General features: G+C 35.7%; 1 protein-coding gene across 30 annotated transcripts in view; it reads right to left on the reverse strand.

The window, feature by feature from the left end:
* The window catches only part of KIAA0586, a 137,051-nt gene that overhangs the window by 42,235 nt on the left and 72,799 nt on the right, over positions 1-22,017 (reverse strand). For 15 of the 30 annotated variants that reach the window (XM_082735037.1, XM_082735013.1, XM_082735032.1 and 12 more), the window contains 4 exons: positions 21,415-21,549; positions 19,051-19,228; positions 10,151-10,308; positions 8,385-8,493 (listed from right to left, as the gene is read on the reverse strand). In XM_082735037.1, the coding sequence (XP_082591163.1) occupies positions 8,385-8,493; positions 10,151-10,308; positions 19,051-19,228; positions 21,415-21,549 (580 nt within the window). Of the gene's footprint in view, positions 1-1,635; positions 1,696-8,384; positions 8,494-10,150; positions 10,309-19,050; positions 19,229-21,414; positions 21,550-22,017 lie in introns of all 30 variants that reach the window. The other 15 variants (XM_082735041.1, XM_082735040.1, XM_082735038.1 and 12 more) reach the window with 4 other exon arrangements.

Here is a 22,017-nt window from a genome sequence, read left to right on the forward strand (position 1 = left end):
TAATATCCAAAATATATAAAGAACTTATGAAACTCAACACTGAAAAACAATCTCATTAAAAAATAGACCTAAACAGAGGACCTAAACAGACATTTTTTAAAGAAGATGCACAAATAGTCAACAGAAATATAAAAAGATGCTCAACACCACTGATCATTAGGAAAATGAAAATCAAAACAACAAGATATGACCTCACATCTGTCAGAATGGCTAAAATAGAAAAGACAAGAAATAACAAGTGTTGGCAAGGATGTGGAGAAAAAGGCACCCTTGAAGGGCACCTGGGGGTCTCAGTGGGTTAAAGCCTCTGCCTTCGGCTTTGGTCATGATCCCAGGGTCCTGGGATCGAGCCCCTCATCGGGCTCTCTGCTCAGCAGGGAGCCTGCTTCCCCCTCTCTCTCTCTGCCTGCCTCTCTGTCTACTTGTGATCTCTGTCTGTCAAATAAATAAATAAAACCTTTAAAAAAAAAAAAGGACCCTTGAATACTGTCAGTGGGAATGTAAATTTGTACAGCCACTGTGGAAAATACAGAGGTCCTCAAAAAATTAAAAGCAAAAATATCATATGATCCAACAAATCCACTACTGGATAGTTTACCCAAAGAAAATAGAAATACTAATTCAAAAAGATATATACAGCCCTGTGTTTATTGTGGCATTCTTTACAATAGCCAAGACATGGAAGCAACTTAAGTGTCCATTGATAGATAAATGGATAAGGAAGATATGATAAGCAGGTGCACACACAGACACACACATACACCCCACAGGAACATATGTAATCATAAAAAGGGATAAGATTATGCTATCTGAAACAGCATGGATGGCCATACAGGGTATTATGCTAAGTGAATTAAGTCAAACTAAGAAAGACAAATACAATGTGATATCAGTCTTATGTGTATTTTAAAAAATAAAGCAAATGAATAAAAAAACAAAAACCAGAATCAGACCTATAAATACAGAGAATAAACTGATGGTTGCCAGAGGGAAGGGTCGAGGGGAGATTGGCAAAACTGATTAAGGGAAGTGGAAGATACAGGGTTCCAGTTATGGAATGAGTAAGTCACAGGAATGAAAAGTACAGCATAAGAAAGAGAGGCAAGATGGTGGAGGAGTAGCAGTCTGAAATGTCATCAGATTCCAGGAGTTCAGCTAGAGTAGTTATCAAACCATTCCAAACACCTACAAACTCAACAGGAGATAGAAGAGAAGAGCGGCAATCCCAGGAACAGAATATCAACCACTTTCTGAAAGGGAGAAGTGAATCCGAAGCCATGGGAAGACAGACTGTGGGGGGAGGGGTTGAATCCCAACAAGTGGCAGAGCAGTGTAGCATAAAATCACAACTTTTAGAGGTCTGCTCCACTGAGGGACATTGCTCCAAAGGCTAAACAGGATTGGAGCCCTCGTGGGAACAGTGTGGTCTCGGGTCCCATGGGGCCACAGAAAGATCAGGGATGTCTGAGTGTGGCAATGCTCCCAGGTATTGGAGCAGGGAAGCCAACTATAGAGACAGAGCTGAGGAGTGAGCTCTAAGATCAGGGTTACCTTAAACCATGATCCAAGGCACAGTTGGGCCACTGTTCTTTGAGCAGGGACTCCACAAGTAGCAGGTCCAGGGAGAAGACTCACCTTCCTCCTCTGGGAGGAGCAGTGCGCCAGGAATCTACTGGGTTGGAGACTCCAAACGGGCTGTGCACCAAAGATAGAAATGCTTGGTCTCAGACTGGGTGAGCTCGGAGTGTGGCCAGAGACCAGGGAGACTGGAGGGACTGACTGCTTATCTCTGAGGGCACACTAAGGAGTGGGGCCCCAAGCTCTCGGCTCCTCCAGGCTGGAGATTGGGAGGCCGCCATTTTCATTCCCATCCTCCAGAGCAGTATGGAAAGCATTCAGGGAACAAAAGCTCCAAAAGCAAACCCGAGCAGATTACTTAGCCCAGTCCCTGGCAAGGGTGGTGCAATTTCACCTCGGGCAAAGACATTTGAGAATCACTGTGACAGGCCCCTCCCACAGAAGATCAACAAGAACATCCAGTCAAGACCAAGCTTTCGATCAAGGAGAACAGTGAAACTCCAGGGCTATGAGAAAGCAATGCATAGAATTCACAGCTTTTCCCCCATGATCCTTCAGTTTTGCAAAGTTTTTTTTTTTTTCTTATCCTATTTTTTAAACCTTTCCTCTTTCCTCTTTTAACATTTAACATCTTTAAACTAGTTTATCTTAACAACACCTTTCTTTAAAAAAAAAACTTTTTACGCCTTCATTGTTATAGTCTTATTTTATCATTTCATTGTATTTAACCTTGTTTTTTGTATACATATAGGTTTTTTTTCCTAAAAAATTTTGGGATACAATTTCTTCTAATAGATCAAAATATACCCTAATCTAGCACATGGCTTTGTTCTAGTCTCCAGCCTAAGCACATTCCCTCCTCTTTTTTTTTTTTTATTTTTCCAACCAACTTATCAATTCGTTTTTCAGGATTTTTAAAACATTTTCATCTTTACAGTCATATTCCATCCCTTCACCAAGCTTACTGTTTTTTACATATACAAGTTTTTCTTTCTTTAAAATTGTGGGCGGTAGTTTCTTCTAAGAGACAAAAATACACTCAAAATCAAGTGGGTGGCTCTGTTCTATTCACCAGTCTAATATATCTATATCTATACCTATATCCACACCCAAAATCAAGTGGGTGGCCCTGTTCTATTCACCAGTCTAATATGTGTATGTATGTGTATGTGTGTGTGTGTGTGTATATATATATGAAGAAAAATATATATATATAGAAAAAGAAAAAGAAAAATCTATATATATATAAAAAGAAAAAAAATACATTGTGTATATATATAAATAACATTGTGCGTGTATATATATACACACACAATTTTTTTTTCTTTTTTCCTCCGTCTTCTCCCCCCCGTTTTTGGATCTCTTCTGATTTGGTTAGCATAAATTTTTCTGGGGTCTTTGCCAACTTTTATTCTCTCGTTCATATAATCTTATCTGGATAAAATAACAAGGCGGAAAAACTCACCACGAAAAAAAGAACAAGAGGCAGTACCGATGGCTAGGGACCTAATCAATATGGACATTGGTAATATGTCAGAACTAGAGTTCAGAATGACGATCCTCAAGGTGCTAGCTGGGCTTGAAAAAGGCATGGAAGATATTAGAGAAATCCTGTCTGGAGAAATAAAATCCCTTTCTGGAGAAATAAAAGAACTAAAATCTAACCAAGTTGAAGTCAAAGAAGCTATTAATGAGGTGAATCAAAAATGGAGGCTCCTACTGCTAGGATAAATTAGGCAGAAGAGAGAATTAGTGATGCAGAAGATCAAATGATGGAGAATAAAGAAGCTGAGCAAAAGAGATACAACTACTGGACCACAAGGGGAGAATTTGAGAGATAAATGATACCATAAGATGAAACAATATTAGAATAATTGGGATCCATTTGCAGATGATATGATACTCATGGGAAAACCAAAAAGACTCCACTCCAAATCTGCTAGAACTGGTACAGGAATTCAGTAAAGTGTCAGGATATAAAATCAATGCACAAAAATCAGTTGCATTTCATTACACCAACAACAAGACAGAAGAAAGAGAAATTAATGAGTAAACCTCATTTATAATTGCACCCAAAACCATAAGGTACCTAGGAATAAACCTAACCAACGAGACAAAGAATCTATAGTCAGAAAACTATAAAGTACTCATGAAAGAAATTGAGGAAGACACAAAGAAATGGAAAAATGTTCCATGCTCCTGGATTGGAATAACAAATATTGTGAAAATGTCTACGCTACCTAAAGCAATCTACATATTTAATGCATCCCTATCAAAATCCCATCCATTTTTTTCAAAGAAATGGAACAAATAATCCTACAATTTATATGGAACCAGAAAAGACCTCGAATAGGCAAAGGAATATTGAAAAAGAAAGCCAAAGTTGGTGGCATCACAATTCTAGACTTCAAGCTCTATTACAAAGCTGTCATCATCAAGACAGTATGGTACTGGCACAAAAACAGACACATAGACCAATGGAACAGAATAGAGAGTCCAGAAAGAGACCCTCAATGCTATGGTCAACTAATCTTAGACAAAGCAGTAAGGAATGTCCAATGGAAAAAAGACAGCCTTTTCAACAAATGGTGATGGGAAAACTGGACAGCCACATGCAGAAGAATGAATCTGGACCATTTCCTTACACTACACACAAAAATAGACTCAAAATGGATGAAAGACCTCAATGTGAGGCAGGAATCCATAAAAATCCTTGAGGAAAACACAAGCAGCAGCCTCTTCAACCTCAGCCGCAGCAACTTCTTCCTTAGAGACATTGCCAAAGGTAAGGGAAGCAAGGGCAAAAATGAACTATTGGGACTTCATCAAGATCAAAAGTTTTTGCACAGCAAAGGAAACAGTCAACAAAAACCAAAGACACTGACAGAATGGGAGAAGATATTTGCAAATGACATATCAGATAAAGGGCTAGTATCCAAAATCTATAAGGAACTTCTCAATGCAACACCCAAAGAACAAATAACCCAATCAAGAAATGGGCAGAAGACATGAACAGACATTTCTGCAAAGAAGACATCCAGATGGCCAACAGACACATGAAAAAGTGCTCAACATCACTCAGCATCAGGGAAATACAAATCAAAACCACAATGAGATACCACCTCACACCAGTAAGAATGGCTAAAATTAACAAGTCAGGAAATGACAGATGTTGGTGAGGATGCGGAGAAAGGGGAGCCCTCCTACACTGCTGGTGGGAATACAAGGTGGTGCAGCCACTCTGGAAAACAGCATGGAGGTTCCTTAAAAAGTTGAAAATATAGCTACTCTATGGCCCAGCAATCGCACTACTGGGTATTAACCCTAAAGACACAAATGTAGTGATCCGAAGGTGCATGTGCACCAAATGTTTATAGCAACGTCCATAATAGCCAAACTACGGAAAGAACCTAGATATCCATCAACAGATGAATGGATTAAGAAGATGTGGTATAAATATATAATAGAATACTATGCAGCCATCAAAAGAAATGAAATCTTGCTATTTACAATGATGTGGATGGAACTAGATCATAATACTAGGTTATTATGCTGAATGAAATAAGTCAATCAGAGAAAGACAATGATCATATGATCTCCCTGATATGAGGAATTTGAGAGTCAGAGTGGGGAGTTTGGGGGGTAGGGAAGGAAAAAATGAAACAAGATGGGATCAGGAGAGAGACAAACCATTAGAGACTCTTAATCTCACAAAACAAACTGAGGGTTACTGGGTGGGTGGGGGGGTGGTGTGGAGAGGGTGGCTGGTTGATGGACATTGGGAAGGGTATGGGCTATGGTGAGTGCTGTGAAATGTGTAAGCCTGACGATTCACAAACCTGTACCCCTGGGGCAAATAATACATTATATGTTAATAAAAATAATTTTTAAAAGTACAGCATAAGGAATATAGCCAGTGATATTGTAATAGTGTTGTATGATGACAGATAGCAGCTCCCCTTGTGATGAGCATAGTGTAATATATAAACTTGTCAAATCACTAGTTTTCTGTACCCAGAAAACTAATGTAACACTATGTGTCAACCATACTGATAGAATGTAAACAGATACTGATAAATGTAAAAAATAAAAAAACAAAGTGAACTATTTTAATACATTACTTTATAGATTTTAATTGTTCCTGGGTTTATAACAAATAAGTGGATTTAAAACCAGTCTCTCGGGGCACCTGGGTGGCTCATTGGGTTTAAGCCTCTGCCTGTGGCTGAGGTCATGGTCCCAGGGTCCTGGGATAGAGCCATGCATCAGGCTCTCTGCTCAGCCTGTCTACTTGTGATCTCTGCCTGTCAAATAAAATAAATAAAATCTAAAAAAATAAAATAAAATAAAAAATAAAACTAGTCTCTCATTAATATGGAAGACAGTTAACTTGCATAGTAAAAGATACAGTAAAAGTTAACTTACAATAGTAAAAAGGAAAAAATTTAAATGACTCATTAAAATCACTTAAATGATTGCTTTTATTTTAGAACCATTAATCAGGACATAGAATCAGATAAGTGGTATCATGAAAATATATCCAATGAATTCAATACCCAATGAAAGAGTTTCACTCTTACATTCCAAAGACAAGTCAATTTCTCTCTTTTATGTTAAAACCTGAAAGTCATAATCAAAGGAGAAAAAAAAAACAAGGATTTCACAGATTTCTTGGAAGCATAGTGCTAGAACCCATGTCCTATCATATCTTTGGTCAGTATTTAATGATCACTGCAAGAGCTGATACTGCTAGTAAGCTTTTTGATTCTTTATATACACATATTAAACTACCACACATTTCAAAGTGAAATACATGATGCTTCCTCCTGAAATAGTCGTAATTTGGGATTCAAGTATTCTTAGAAGCATTTATCTGTCAGAAAATACGTGGTTTTGATTCCCTTGTGATAAGGTTAATTTCCTTCATTTTCTTCAAGGCCTCTGTATGAGAGATAGGATTGAATTCCTTCAAAGTCTTGAGAGCCCTAGATGATCATTTTGGCACGCTGACTCTCCTATTCTCTGAAATGTCTGGCAATGTCAGAGTTTGATCAGAGAAAGAAAAAAATAAAGCCCACAAAGTTTATGAGAAAAAAGTCGTAACTGACTATATCTGCCAAGACAATTGTATTCATTCAAAAAATTTTCAGTTTAGAGATGTGTATCAATTATAGAGTGAAACACTTGGCTTCTATTTTAAAATGTTCTATTTATAGCTGACTGGGTATTTATTTGTCTCAGTCAAAACTGATATAGGTCAGCTTTCTTAACTTCTGTACTACATATAAAGGTAAATGAAAAAAATTACATATATTAAGTTCAAATGTTCTGAATTATTTCTAAATAAAACTTTCTTTAAAGGACTAACATCTTGGTTTCTTTTATTCTTCTTATGATTTTTATTGACTTATTAAATGTTAATTAGACATTATTTAATGACATTGTAGAGTCTGTTTGGAGTCCATAAGAATTTAACTATTGCCATCTTGTGGTCAATGTTTATAAATATGACACAGAAAGCGATGTCACTTTCCTAGAGAGATACTTTAAAATCTTACTAAATTTTCCTATCAATTGAGAAAAATGATCATTTCATTACATACAATATTTCCCAAATATTTCATTACATATAATAATTTACTAATAATTTTAAGAAATTTTAATTTTTAAAAACCTAACTTTATGTATAGTATTTGACCATGAATGGTAACAGTACTTAGTAGAAGGACATCAAGTCAGCCCGATATTATCTTAGAAACATTCATTTGCTCATATCTATATATAGTCATAATTAAGGTTTAAATACTATAAGAGTTTTACAGGCAAGTTTTCATTAGATTCTAAAACACAATATTAATACTACTATACCATGGTTAGGTTGAAAAAGTGGTCAGGAAGGCAAAGTACTGAGAAGTTGGAGCAAGAGAGGAACAGAAAGCAGAAAAGTAAAAATCTAAAATCTACATAGCATAATTTCAATAATTATCTTGAGTACTTCCTCATTTAAGTCTTTCCTAGAACACTAACTGCTGAGTTACATTTGCAATTATGTTGGCATTCAATAAGTGAGACAAAAAACACAATTACAAAAGCAAAGAAAAATGTTCTACTGCTCAAAACACTTCTAATACTTCTTCCTAGATTGTGGAAGTAAAGTTTTAAAACAGAAGATATCTTAATTTCTACTGCCTAATTTCAGAATTTAGATTATATTAAATTTAAATGACTAAGAAGCGGAAGGTAAATAAAGCACAAAGCCAACAGTCTTTTAGAAACACAAAGGCAACATCAAACTACTGTGATGCTGATGGTAGAGATGAAATTCAACCACACAACTTTGAGCGGTACAGAAAAAGTTCATTCATATTAATAGCATGTAATGTGAGAGTCCTTAGTTTCCTTACATTGTACTTATTGGTCAACATCATCCACAACTCTAAATACCCTTTACAAATCACCTTTACAGACATAGCCCCTTACCTTTATCGTATTATAATTTTAAAACAGACAACTATGACACAGATATAGGCCTATATATAGATAAAAAGGCATCCAATTGCACAAGAACTAAAGGGTAAAATTAAAGGAAAAACACTACCTAAAAGTTTTAAAATTCCATTAGAAATAGTGTTTATTGGTAAAAAGAATACACATACAGTCAAATATGATACCAGATTCTTTATCCCAATGGACCAAGAGAAAACAAAAAGAATGAGAGGTATATAAAAATAAAGAATTCTCATTATATACTTATTCAATATCAGGACAAGTATCAAACTATTGTATTAGAAGAAAACTAATCTTACCTTGTTGCTGTGAAAGTGAAGTATCAGATTTATTTCTTACACGTATTAAACGACTTTGTGCTGGCCTATGTTCAACTTGCTTAACATCTTGGTCATGCTTTTGTTGGTACTAAAGAATTTAAGACATGAAGTCATAATACTGCCTTTAAAGTTACTTTAAAGATTTCTGAGCAAGAAAATTATTTAGATGTTTCTTATATAAAGTTCAAATATTAAGCGTGCTTTCTAATTGCTAAATGGATGATAAAGTACATACTACTAATGAAAAGATATTGGAAATAAATTTTTGAAAAAGATTTGGATAATACACACAGATTTCAAATATTCAAATTATTTCTATTTTTACTAGAGAATTCAGAGCTCCTTATAAATCAAACTATCTTAGATATATACACATGATGGATTTAGACAGGATAAAAACTTAATTTGCTTGTAAGCTCTGCCATATAACCACTTTTACATAAAACAAAAATCTGCATAATACACTGCAATTTTCGAAGAGCCCTATATATAGTAACATCTTTTGATTCTCACAAGATACTAGGTATTGTTACCCTCCTTCACCATTCAAGAAATGTATATTCCACCATAAGCGCCATCATCTCTCTTTCTTACTTATAACCTAACCGAATTTGAAACTGTCTCATATTCACACATTCTTTCACAATCACACATCACGAATTACAAAGACATTTTCTTTCTTCTTTTTCCTGTTTTATGGGCCTAATTATGAATGAGTTCCTGAAAACATCTATCAGATATGCTTTGACAGGAATTTAAAAAGATATCTCTGGATTCTTATCAATGACAGTTGACCCAGAGGCTGAACCCAGTCAATCAAGGTACCTTACTTCCTCCCCGTCTTTGGAATATACATCACACCTAGTATTTGCATACTAGCAGCAGTTCCAAGGACATAGCCTTGAGAGAATGAAGTGTTCCAAGTGTTCATCTGGACTGAATAGCTGACTGAACCAAATGAAGGCTTCCATATAAACTTTTAAGATTCTAGTGGGCAGGTACAGAGAACTACTTGTCTTACAGTTGCCCAAGACAGGCCTCATCGATAAGTTCCCTTAATTACTGAACCTGCCACCTACCACTCTGAAGTGGTCTGTCATTATTCGGCCTCTCCTTGCTCTCCATGCATAGGAAGCCAGTTTTGAATTTCACTCAGGAAACTCCTGAGGTGGCCAGTAATACCAACACCGTGCAATGCTATACAATACCATGCAATAAATACTTAGTGAATAAATGAATCAACAGTGAAAAATGCATTGCTATTACACAGATACAAAACTGTTAATGTTGAAGAGTAATTAATCTACTTTTTCAGTACACAGAATTACACGGGCCACTGGCCTAACTCAGCATGAAATTTCATATGCTTTCATGTTAACAACTTTTGCAAATTTTAATATAATAAATAATTCTTGAGTACCTACTACAGTAAATTACTAAGCTCGATATTGCATGGGTATACAAAGTATAAATGATAATAGCTACCTAACTAGATGACAAGCACTTTATATATGTTATTTTTTAATCTTTAAAATAAAGATAAGGAGACTGAGGCTTAGAAAAAGGTTATGTGTTCAAGGTCACAGCTAGAATCCTAAGAGCTAAGATTTGTATCCAGGTGTGAATCAGTAAACAAAGGAAACATGACTACAAAGACTCTATGCTCCATACAGTATACTACATGCTAAGACAATATTGTTCCCATTCTCATTTTAAGTAAAGTACAAGAGTTTTTAATTGGATACCTGATGAATATCTTCAGCAGCTCCTGATACCTTAACATTATTTTCTTGTGCTGTCAGAAGTGTTGTGGGAAGTGCAGGATTAGAATTTGGCTGCAACTCCAATTCTCCCAAACTCATTGGACCATGACTTGCACATGAATCTTCATAACCACCACCTGCTATCAAAGATATAAACAAAAAGTAAAAATTGTTTAATTTATCTTAGAAAAGGAACAATTAATTGACTAAAATTACCAATATTTCTCACTATGGAATAGGAAGTAGCAGTGTACTTTAACCAAAATAATTTGGTACCAAGTCTTCATTGCAATCAAAACAAAGCTTGTAGAGAATGCACAAAGTACCTCAGTGCAGACAAGTCTATGGACTATTCTAAGGTTCCAATCAACAAGTTGCTAATGCAGGCTACAGCCAACCCCACTCTTTCACATCAACCCTTAACATTCCAGCTTACCTTTTCTATCAGTAAGAGTCAGTAGAATATTTTCTTTCTAAAATGCAGTGTGAAAACAAGGGGAAATTTCCAAGCTAGAAAATGTTATTATTGCTTAGCTCTGTTCTATAGACATTTTTCTTCAAATAATCAATTTCTTTTCTTCATCCAAATGGCATCTTATCAATAATGGCATCAAATCAATAAAAAGAAGGGAATAGGAGCAGAACTATCAATGTATCTAACAATATCATGGTATCTTATACTCCAAGCACTTTCACATATTATCATTTAATTTGAATATTATAATCATTCTGTTAGATAGGCAGGTGAGATAGTTTTATCCCTATCATTTACTGACAAAGCTAAGGCTCAGGGAAGTTAACGGACTACCCAAAAAAGCAGAGAGTTAGTAAGAGGAATTCTGCCTTCGGCTCCGGTCATGATCCCGGCGTCCTGGAATCGAGTCCCACATCGGGCTCCTTGCTCAGCAGGGAGCCTGCTTCTCCCTCTGCCTCTGCCTGCCATTCTGTCTGCCTGTGCTCGCCCTCTCCCCCCCCCCGATAAATAAATTTTTAAAAAATCTTTAAAATCCTCATTTTCCAACTCCCATTGTTCTTTATTTTACATTCCTCCTGAAATATCTCTAAGAAAATTCTGTTTTTCCTAATTAATGCCACCTTTCGAATATTTAGCACAGTGTAGTATATCTCATTGTAGTCAACAGAAATAGATTTATATCTGAAGTATCATACATAAACAAATTCTTTCAAATGAAATAGTATCTTAAGGACATCATAAATATTTTCCATTCAAAGTCAGTGTATTTAAAAAAAAAGTCAGTGTAGGGGGTGCTTGGATGGCTCAGTAGGTTAAGCATCCACCTTTTGATTTCAACTCACATCATAATCTCAGGGTTGGGAGATGGAGCCCCTGATTGGGCTCCATATGGAACCTGCTTAAGATTCTCTCTCTGACCCACTTCCCACCTCTCCCTCTCTGAAAAGGGGAGAAAAAAAAAAAGTAAGTGTATTGACAATTTCTTTGGTACAGCTAATAAATTACCCTCTGATCTTTTATATTAATCTCTATTTTTAAATGAGTTTTACAAAAAGCAAAATATACACCTTGAGTTTTAATTTTTACCTTTCCAGATTCAATCTGTACAAAACAATTTCTCAAAATTATTACCTATTCTATTGTCATTTAATTATCTAGCATATGATATGATTAACTTAATAATGATAATAATACCCATCATTCAGATAAACTTGTTCCAAGCCTTGTATACTGGCTTTTTTATATTCTGATATATCTTACTCTATTCATATGTCACTTTTCCAAGATTTTCCTAAGGCAGGCAAATGAATTAAGATAAAAGAATTAGCACAAGTAATGTTAAAAGAGAAGATATTTAAAACTGTGCTGATAATATGGTTATATATCTAGAAAAACAAGAGACTCTAGTGAGGAAAAAGAACTTTATTAAAACTGAGAAAAGAATTTGGTAATGTGACTGAATACTAGATAAATATATAAAAATCATTGATTTTTCTCTCTATTATACTAGTATCCACCTAAAAACAGAAAAAAAACACCTTTACTATAGTGACCAAAACTTTAAAATAATTAAAAATAAGATTATTAAGAAAAGCATAGAATCCATATGATGAAAATTATTACATCTTATTGACAAGAACAGAACAAGATATGAATATGATATAATATACCATAAAAATATTAATTCTTCCAATATTAATACATAACTTAGTATAATTCCCATTAGGGTGGTTTTTTTAAAATTTTTTTTTTTTCTTCAGCAGAGTCTATAGGTCCTGGTTCTATTCTGCGTGCAAGAGATCTTCAGTTTCCCTTTTTTGAACTGAAATTAAGGACTAATTTAATTTTTTTTTAATTTTTTAATGATTTTATTTATTTATTTGACAGAGAGAGAGATCACAAGTAGGCAGAGAGTCAGGCAGAGAGAGAAGGGGAAGCAGGCTCCCCGCCAAGCAGAGAGCCCAATGCGGGGCTCGATCCCAGGACAGTGAGATCAGACCTGAGCCGAAGGCAGCGGCTTAATCCACTGAGCCACCCAGGCGCCCCTTGTTTTGTTTTAGATTTTATTTATTTATTTGACAGACAGAGACCACAAGTAGGCATAGAGGCAGGCAGAGAGAGAGGGGAAAGCAGGCTCCCTGCCGAGCAGAGAACCCGAAGCGGGGCTCGATCCCAAGACTTAGAGCCGAAAGCAGAGGCTTTAACCCACTGAGCCACCCAGGTGCCCCTAGGGTGATTTTTAACAGAAAAAAAGTTTTATAGTTTATATAGAACAAATGCCTGAGACCTGCCAACAAAAGTATGAAAAAATTTTTGAAGCAGAAACTTGCCCTATCAGATAACAGAATGTGCCATAAAGATACAATAGTCTAATGTTTAAGTTCATAAAGCATTCAGATTACTTATAATAAAGAATCCAGAAAAATATTCCCACCTCTATGAGAATATACAAACTGGTCGATATTTTAATTCAGTAGGAAGAAAAACAGCTTATATATTAGTTGATGCTGACCCAACTAGCTATTTATGTGGAAGAAAATCATATTGGGCTTCTACTTTACATCATTTGAAAAAGTTAATTCCAGATAGACTTAAATATAAATACACTAAATAATGAAAAGCTCGCAAGAAAATCTACAAGACTACAGGTATAAACTTATGTTAGGAGAAACCTAATCAAGCCATAAAAACACATAAAGTATAGAAGATAGAAATAACTATATAAAAAATTCTGTTACCTATATGGCAAAGAAAGACCATAAATAATGATAACAAATTCAGTATAAATTTGGAAAAAGATGTGCAACACAGGTGATAGAAAACATCTAAAATATAGAAATAGTTATTACATGGTTTTAAGAAAAATTCAGACCCTAACAGATGGAGAAAGAACTTAAGTAGGTAATTGACAATTGAAATAGTTATTGCAGGTTTTAAGAAAAATTTAGACCCTAACAAACGGGGAAAGAACTTAAGTAGGTAATTGACAAAAGAGCAAATCCAAATGGCCAACAAACGTGAAGACAGAAATGCATAGGCAATCAGAGACTTGTGATTTCCATAAGATTTATTGTATAAAAACAAATGCAGGGAAGTGGGCATGATATGATCTCGACTTGTAAATTAACAGCACACACACATATCATATATACCTACCATGTATACTATACATGTGAGTGTGTCTATGGACAAAAACAGAAAGATTACATGCCAGAATCTTAACGTGAGTTAGCTGGGGTAAGGCAAAATATGGGATAGGAGAAAATGTGAGCATGAGGAATGGATGGCAGTCACACTAAAAAAGTAGTCTATAATTTAATATATGATATAATCACATTTTTATGTAAGATTATATGTGGTTAATGTATGGTATAAAGAAAAAATTCATTAAAAAGACACAAAGTAAATTTTGATAAAAGACCTAAATGTAAAAATCCAGAAGGTATATAATCAACTATCTCCCCAAAGTGTTCAAAGCATGTAATAGCTTTCAATCCATAGAAGACCCTATTGACCTAGGTGATACAGACTCTGTTAGATGACAGGGATAGGACAGTGAACAAGGTAAAGTCTTGTTAGATTACAAATTAGATTACAGATTAGTGTGACAAAAGCAAAATTAGGCAGGCAACATTAGAGAACTATGTAGAGAGCATGTATGACAGGTATCTAACTCAGTAATAAAGGGTCAGGTAGGAATTCCCTGAAAGCTATCATAACAATGCTAAATTTGCTCAACACCACAAATGGTGTCACTTCTAAAAAGCATACTCATTGAGTGTGGGCGTCTTGTCTGTATAATGTAATTTAGCTCTTTGTAACTATTATATCATTCACATCAAATTTATCTTAACTTGAAATCCCTAATTTTACTTTTCTAGCATCTTACTGCAATGAAAAATCAACCTTAGACACTTAAGACTTTCAGAGAAGACTAAGTCCATCCAAAATTGCCAATGCCAGCAGCAGCTTTGGGTTTGTCAAACCTAATACATTTTTCCATTTGTATGAAACCCAAAGGTGCCTCAACTTCAACATGCTTAAAGGCCCATTCATCCTCATTTCCTCCTAATTCTACCCCTACTCCATAGTCCCTCTCTCTCAACTCAGTGAATGGAAATTCCACCCAACCAACCATACGGATATGTTTTCCTTTCTTTTGCTTTTCTCATATTCAAACTAAGTCTTGTCCATTCTCCTTCTTGTCTTTCAAATCTCCCTTTTTATATTTCCTCACTCTTGAATAATGTTTTACCAGCTTTACCGTAATAGCTGTCCAACCAGGCTCCTTGCCTCTAGCCTTAATCCTTTCCAATCTTTTCATCACACTGTACCTCAGACGATAGTCACAGCAGAAATAATGATACATGGTATTCATTCTTCTGTAGTAACCACCATGTGCCAAAATACTTAAAACAAGAGGAACAAGTTAGTTCTCTACAGGCATAGTCCTTCTAGGCAGCTGTGGATAGTCTATTTCTATTGAATCCCTATAAGAAGGTATTTTTACATACTCTAGTCATTATTAAAGAGAACACCACTTACCATGTGGTAAGTACTGTGCTGACTACTTTATATGCATTGTCATTTACTATTCCTAATAACCATAAAGGGTGGACACTATTTGTGGTAACCAGCCTCTAAGATGGTGTCCTGAATCCTGTCTCCTGGGGTTCATACCTTTCAGTCATCCCCTACTACATCTTATTCCAGGATTGCTCTGTGTTATTGATAGAATGTGGAAGGAACGATGGCATGTCACTTCTGAGATTAGGTTATGAAAGACTTTGTGGTTTCCATCTTGATTGCTTACTTTCTCTCAGATCATCTTTGTGGGAGGCCAGCTGCTAGGTCATGAGCAGTGGAACTGGGGCCTCCAGCCAGCAACCATGTGAGTGAGCTTGGAAAAAAGATCTTCCAACCGTAGTGGAAGCCTTCGGATGACATCAGCCTCAGAAAACAACTTGACGGCAACTTCAAGGAAGATTCTGAAAATTACCTAGCTAAGCTGCTACCAGATTCATGACTTTCAGAATTGTGTGAGAATATAAATGTTTCTGTCTTTGGTTGCTAAATTGTTGGGTAATTTGTTAAATAGCAAGAGACAACTAATACAATAATATTATCCCCACTTGATAGATGAAGAAACTTGGGCTCAAAAATATATTTTTTTAATTTTACTTTTTTTATTATTTGGAAATTCTAAGGCAGACATTCTTCCTAATACTAACTTTAAAAGAGAGCCTCGGTTAACAAATAGAACACACAACCCATATATAAAATGAATGAGTAGGGTTTTTTTTTTTTAAATGAAGTAAGAACTGTAGTTTCAACATCTAAACCACTATCAAAAATATTTTTTAATCTGCAAAATGCACAATTGCAACAGCTTTCAACTACAGCTAATTCACAGTGCAATATAACTGAAACACACTGGGGGGCCCATAATAAATTCTGAACATTTCCTTATTTGGTTTTTGTAAATGAAGCAGATTAATTCTATTCCCAAGCATACAGGAAGCAGACAAATGAATTAACTCAAAGGGTCATTGACAGATTGCTTCATAAAATGTTGCTGTTTTGAAAAGAAATGTGATCCATTCATTCACTTCATTATAGATATCTAAGACAAACCACACTGTAATTTACCAATACATTCTGCTTATATCAATCTAACAAAATAAGTCCCTACAAAATTACTGGCCTCAAAGATAGTAAGTTGCTTGCCTCAAAGTACACAGAGCTGGAACTCAAACTGATATCTGAAATTCCAAAAGCCCAAATTCTTAGCCACACTCTGCTAAATTGCCTCATCTATATGCTCGATCTTATATTATGCCACAGAACTTACTGTTTTTCCCTATTAAACAAATACCTGCAGTGTACCTACTATTATAAGCCCATTGCATGGTAGAGAATATGCTAGGTTGTAATCAGAGGAATAAGCAGGGACTAACTAGGATATATCCTCATGTATTTTATTCTATAATAATTTAACAAGTACCTAGTTTTTCTCAAGTACCTAGCAGCTGTCAAGTGAGCTGTGAGAGCCACCTAGTGTCAATTCTGTTTAACTGCAATTTGTAGATAGCGAGATACCAATACAACAAGCAAAGGAGAGGGGGGAAGAGGAGCAAACCAAGAAACACACTTGTAACCCACTCATAACTACAAAGAACTGATGGCTGCCAAAGGGAAGGTGGGGAGGGTGGTGATGAAATAGGTGATGGGGATTATGGAGTGTGCTTTTTTTTAAATTAATTTTATTAACATATAATGTATTATTAGCCCCAGGGGTACAGGTAAGGAGAGCACTTGTGATGAGCACCCCTGATATATGGAAGTACAGAATCACTATATTGTACACCTGAAACTAATATTTCATTGTATGTTAACTAACTGGATTTAAATAAAAACTTCAAAAAGTCACATTTTATGCCATTTTAAATACTACTCATTTAGGGGTGCCTGGGTGGCTCAGTCAGTTAAATGTCTGCCTTAGGTTCAGTTCATGATCCCAGAGTCCTGGGATGGAGCTTCACATCGGACTCCCTGCTCAGCTGAGAGTATGCTTCCCCCTCTCCCTCTGTTGCTCCCGCTGCTTGTGCTCACTCTCTCTTTCTCTCTCTCAAATGAATAAAATCTTTTTTAAAAATCCTATTAGTTTAAAAGAATGTAAAATATTTAATGCCCTCACTATGTGCACAAAATGAGAAATAACTCCAATCTTACTTTATATTTATTCTCCTGGAAAATTTAGTCTTGAATTTCTCTTAATTCTGAATGGTACAAGGTGTTCACCCAATATAAAATGGAGATTTTAAATACTCTATACTAATGTTTTTCTGACTTAATGCATTTCCTTTTCTGATCCTTGGAAAATCTGCAAACCCCCGGAAGTTCTTTTCACTTAAGGGAATGCAGCAATGGGCATGGAAAAATCAGCAAATGAGAATACATTTGCTCCTCATGAATTTGCTGATTCCATATTTACAAATTCACCTACTCAATAAAATTTACTTCTAATCCCCAAGTCAACAGTTGCAGTGATTTTGTGATCATTCACAGACATGGGTAGACTAAAAAAACTTGCATCACCCATTTACTAGCAGAGGCTGAACCAAGGTGATGCTGTTTTCTTATTTCAGCTCTTATACTATAAACAAGGGTCCCTTTTGCTGTCTATTTACTGTCTGTTCACATCTTTGTGCTTCTTGTTGGTGATCTGTGGTTTCAAGTGGCCCCACTCAGACTGCTGAAGTGCCATCTGGTGTCTTAAGTGCACAAAGCTGTGACAGGCCTTAGAGAGAAAATACATGGATTCCAGAAGCTTTGTTCAGGCCCGAGCTACAGTGTTGCGGACCCTGAGCTCAAGGTCAATGAACCAACAATATATATTACAATAAATTTCTTTAAAAAGAAACACACATTAACACAGTTACATATTGATCAATTGACAAAGATGTTATGATCAGAGGCTTGCAGGAATCTAGGCTATATTTTCCCCAAGGAGCAATGGGTCAGTATTTACTAACTCAGTGTTTCTGATGACTCCACAGATAGCAAAGATAATAAGAATCAACCATATATGCTAGTGATCAGTATTCTCTCTTCTATTCTTTTTTAAGATTTATTTATTTATTTATCTGACAGAGAGAGATCACAAGTAGGCAGAGAGGCAGGCAGAGAGAGAGAGGGAAGCAGCCTCCCTGCTGAGCAGAAAGCCTGATGCGGGGCTTGATCCCAGGGCTCTGGGATAATGACCTGAGCTGAAAGCAGAGGCTTTAACCCACTGAGCCACCCACGCACCCCTCTCTTTTCTATTCTTATTTCCAAAGTGTTATAGCAGAAAGTCTGGCTAATGAGGTTCTAAACTAGTCATGAATACACTGAGTATTGTGTCAGAAATCCTTACAGTGTAAAGAATGAATTTCTAGAGGATTATCTAATTTAACCTTGTCCTACACAAGATATGTTCTGTCACAGTTTGGTGTTCTAAATTATATTTTTTCTAATATATAGTAAAATAAAATTAAATAAATAAATAAATAAAATACATCACTATTAAAAAATTTTAAGTATATGTATGCCTATTACCAAAATTATCCCATGCACCAACCAGTGGCTCACGTACTAACACTGACACCTGAATCACATCTGGGAAAATATATAGACCACAAAAAAATAGTCATTACTAAACTTTTCAATAATGAAGACCCTTTTTAATAAAGAAATTTTGCCCCTACCTGAAAATAGCAATTTTCTTAATTCAGATTAGGATTACTATCACAATTATAACACAAAACAGAATATGGCATTCAGCCTGGAAACAGTACAAAGGAAGTGTGATGGGATTCAAGTACATTCTAATAAATGCTATATCAAGAAGCAATATTTTTGTGTATACCTGCAACTGTGTCATATTGCTGAGATAATGGCTGAGGAGCACATTTTTTATCCGAAAACTCTGCATTAGTGGCAGGTGACTGCATAGAAACAGACTGTCCCAGTAAGATGTTCTCTGCTGCTGCTGTCAGCCTGGGCCTTTGTCCTTCACTAAGTTCACCTGCACTGTTTTCCAAGTCCTATAAAAGGTAGCAACAATTGTTAAAATCAAGTCAAAAGAGCAAAAATTTGTCAAATACCATGAACTTGACTGCTTGAAAGGTATTGTAGGAAGTGCTTATTACACACACACACACATACACACGCACACACTCTAATGAAAGACAGCCTTAAAAAGTTAGATTGATCAGGCATCTAGCAATAGGCTTTGTTGCCAATATCTCATTTTTTATGAAGTTAAATAAGCATTATCTTGCTTTTCAAACTCCAAATTAGATAGCAAAACACCTAAGAAAACTTTTATGATTTAAACTAAATAATGGCACACATTGCATATTGTTCATACAGCTTCAAATTGTATTTTTCATTCTTCATTAATGTAAACTGCCTGAACTTGTTAGGGTGAATCTTATAGTTAAGTGACATAAACATTACCCTTATCCAAATAATTACATTTTTTTATAAGTACCTAAGTTGAAGAAGACTACTTTCATCATATTAATAAAGTTCTTCCCCCTCAGAAAGTACACAAGTACAAATACATTTCTTTATCAAGTATATAAAATAAATTTAGGGTGCCTGGGTGGCTCAGTTGTTAAGTGTCTGCCTTCAACTCAGGTCATGATCCCAGGGTCCTGGATCAAGTCCTGCATGGGGCTCCCTGCTCAGTGGAAGCCTGCTTCTCCTTCTCCCACTCCCCTGCTTGTGTTCCCTCTTGCGCTGTGTCTCTCTCTGTCAAATAAATAAAATCTTTAAGATATATACACATATATATAAAAAATAAATTTTACAACTAAAAAAATTAAGACTTCTATTTTCTTTCTGTATTAAAAATTATGTATGTGATCACTACCACATTTTGTGACTTAGAAATATTCTATGAGTTTACTTATTAAGAACCGAATAAAAATTCCAGGATCTGAAAGTTCTCATGTTTCTCACTGAAATGGGATTTAATTTCAACCAAGAAATCACTGCTGAAACATCTTCAATGTAACTATAAAATTAACTATGGCTCTGTTAACTATAAAGTGAAATCTAACTTCTTAGCTCAACATTCAAGATTTTCTATAATTTTCCCAAATTTTTGTGTATTTCTATCTCCTCTAAGGCCCTAATGTGACTTTTTTTAGGAACATCAATTACCCCAACAACCTCTAAATAGAACAGGATTGTTTTGCAATTAATATAAAACCTTTGGAGACTCTTTGGCAAAATTTAGAACGATGGCAGATACACTTTCCCTAGAAATTAATTAGGAATATTTCATAGTGCCTCTCTTACTCTGCCACTACCATATAAATTGTTGGGCAATAAACAGTACCTTCTCTATTATGAATCAATTTTCTAGGGTGCTTGTAATTGCTGAGCTATTTAATACCTTAATACTCTAGGACTCTACTGAAGCCTTAGCTTGCATACTCACAAAATGCTCTCATACTCATAAGTATCATTGATCTTGGCAACAACCCAGATGGCAGACACTGGTGCCCCAGACTAAGAGATCAGGGAACACAAAAGCCCATCTAGGATGAAAAGGTGCAGCTGAAACCGGATCAGGATTCATTCCTTCTCCTATTTCCCTCCAAACACCAGGACTGGATTATAAAACCTCCAAATTCTTTCCTACGTATCATACCTTGTGACCTCCTTGCCCAGAATATCTTAATAGCCTCTACAGTGCCCAAGCCTCTCCATGGCTTAAACAGTTCTTTATGATCATCTGGTTCAACCAACTTCTCCAGACTTTTCTCTTTATCCAAAGTGCTTGTCACACTGAGCCATTCAATACTTTCTAAAAATGTTGATCCATTATTAACTATAGAGTAATTGTTAGGCCCTTTTCTCGGTATAGGACTGTGAGCGTCCTAAGGGTAGGGGTTCTGTCTCCTTCATCTTTGTACGTTTTTCAAGACTGGTTCTGGCACATAGTGGATATTCAGTAAATGGCTGAAGAAAGAAAGAATGACTGATCGTCACAGATCATCTAAAAGGGCTTCGGTTTTTTTCAACCGTAGAACAGGAGGGCTGGAGCAGATGGCCTAAACTCTAGAGCTCTGATTTCAGGCTAAAGTTACTATAAAGTTGACCCCTGAATAAGTTGAAGAATTAGTATGCTTTCACTTTAAGTAGGAATATTTTTGTTATTTTTCCTGTATTTAGACCAAACCAAAAGAAAACAAAAATTATTAAGGTTAATAAGTACCTCTGAATGATAGACTGCTTGCTGTGAAACCAAGGAGTCCTGGTTTTGTTTAGCAAGAAGAGAAAGAATTGCGTCTGCATGAATTTTTTTATGGGGCACCCTAATCACTTGTCCTTCGCTGGGAGGATCATCTTCCTGAATGAAATATAAAGACAGTTAATATAATGAAAAATCCTATGAAACACTGCATTTTTCTTGATTTATGATTAATGAAATGTAGCAGCCATCATGAAAATGGTCATATTAGCACTTTATGGAAAGAAGGTGGACTCTGTTTTCATTAGTTCTCATTTTCATTTGACTATACTAACAAGTCTTTAGTATGCCTCAAATAGAAACAACAGTATAAAATAATTTGGTTATAATTATTCAACTGGACATTTAGTATAATATACATGCAAATTGGACCCTCGCTCTGAAGTGACTGAGTTATCATGATTCATAAATGTTTTATGTAGGGCCATCAAGTTTTTGGCTTACACAATTTCCTGCTTCATATTTATGCAGCACCCAAAGCAACACCATGGTGTGGTGATAGGGACAGAGCACTGAAACCTGGATCACAGGCAAAAACGAAAAACTATAGAAATATGTTAAGGCACC

Source organism: Mustela nivalis (genome assembly GCF_964662115.1).
Source record: "Mustela nivalis genome assembly, chromosome: 6".
NCBI classification, from domain to species: domain Eukaryota; kingdom Metazoa; phylum Chordata; class Mammalia; order Carnivora; family Mustelidae; genus Mustela; species Mustela nivalis.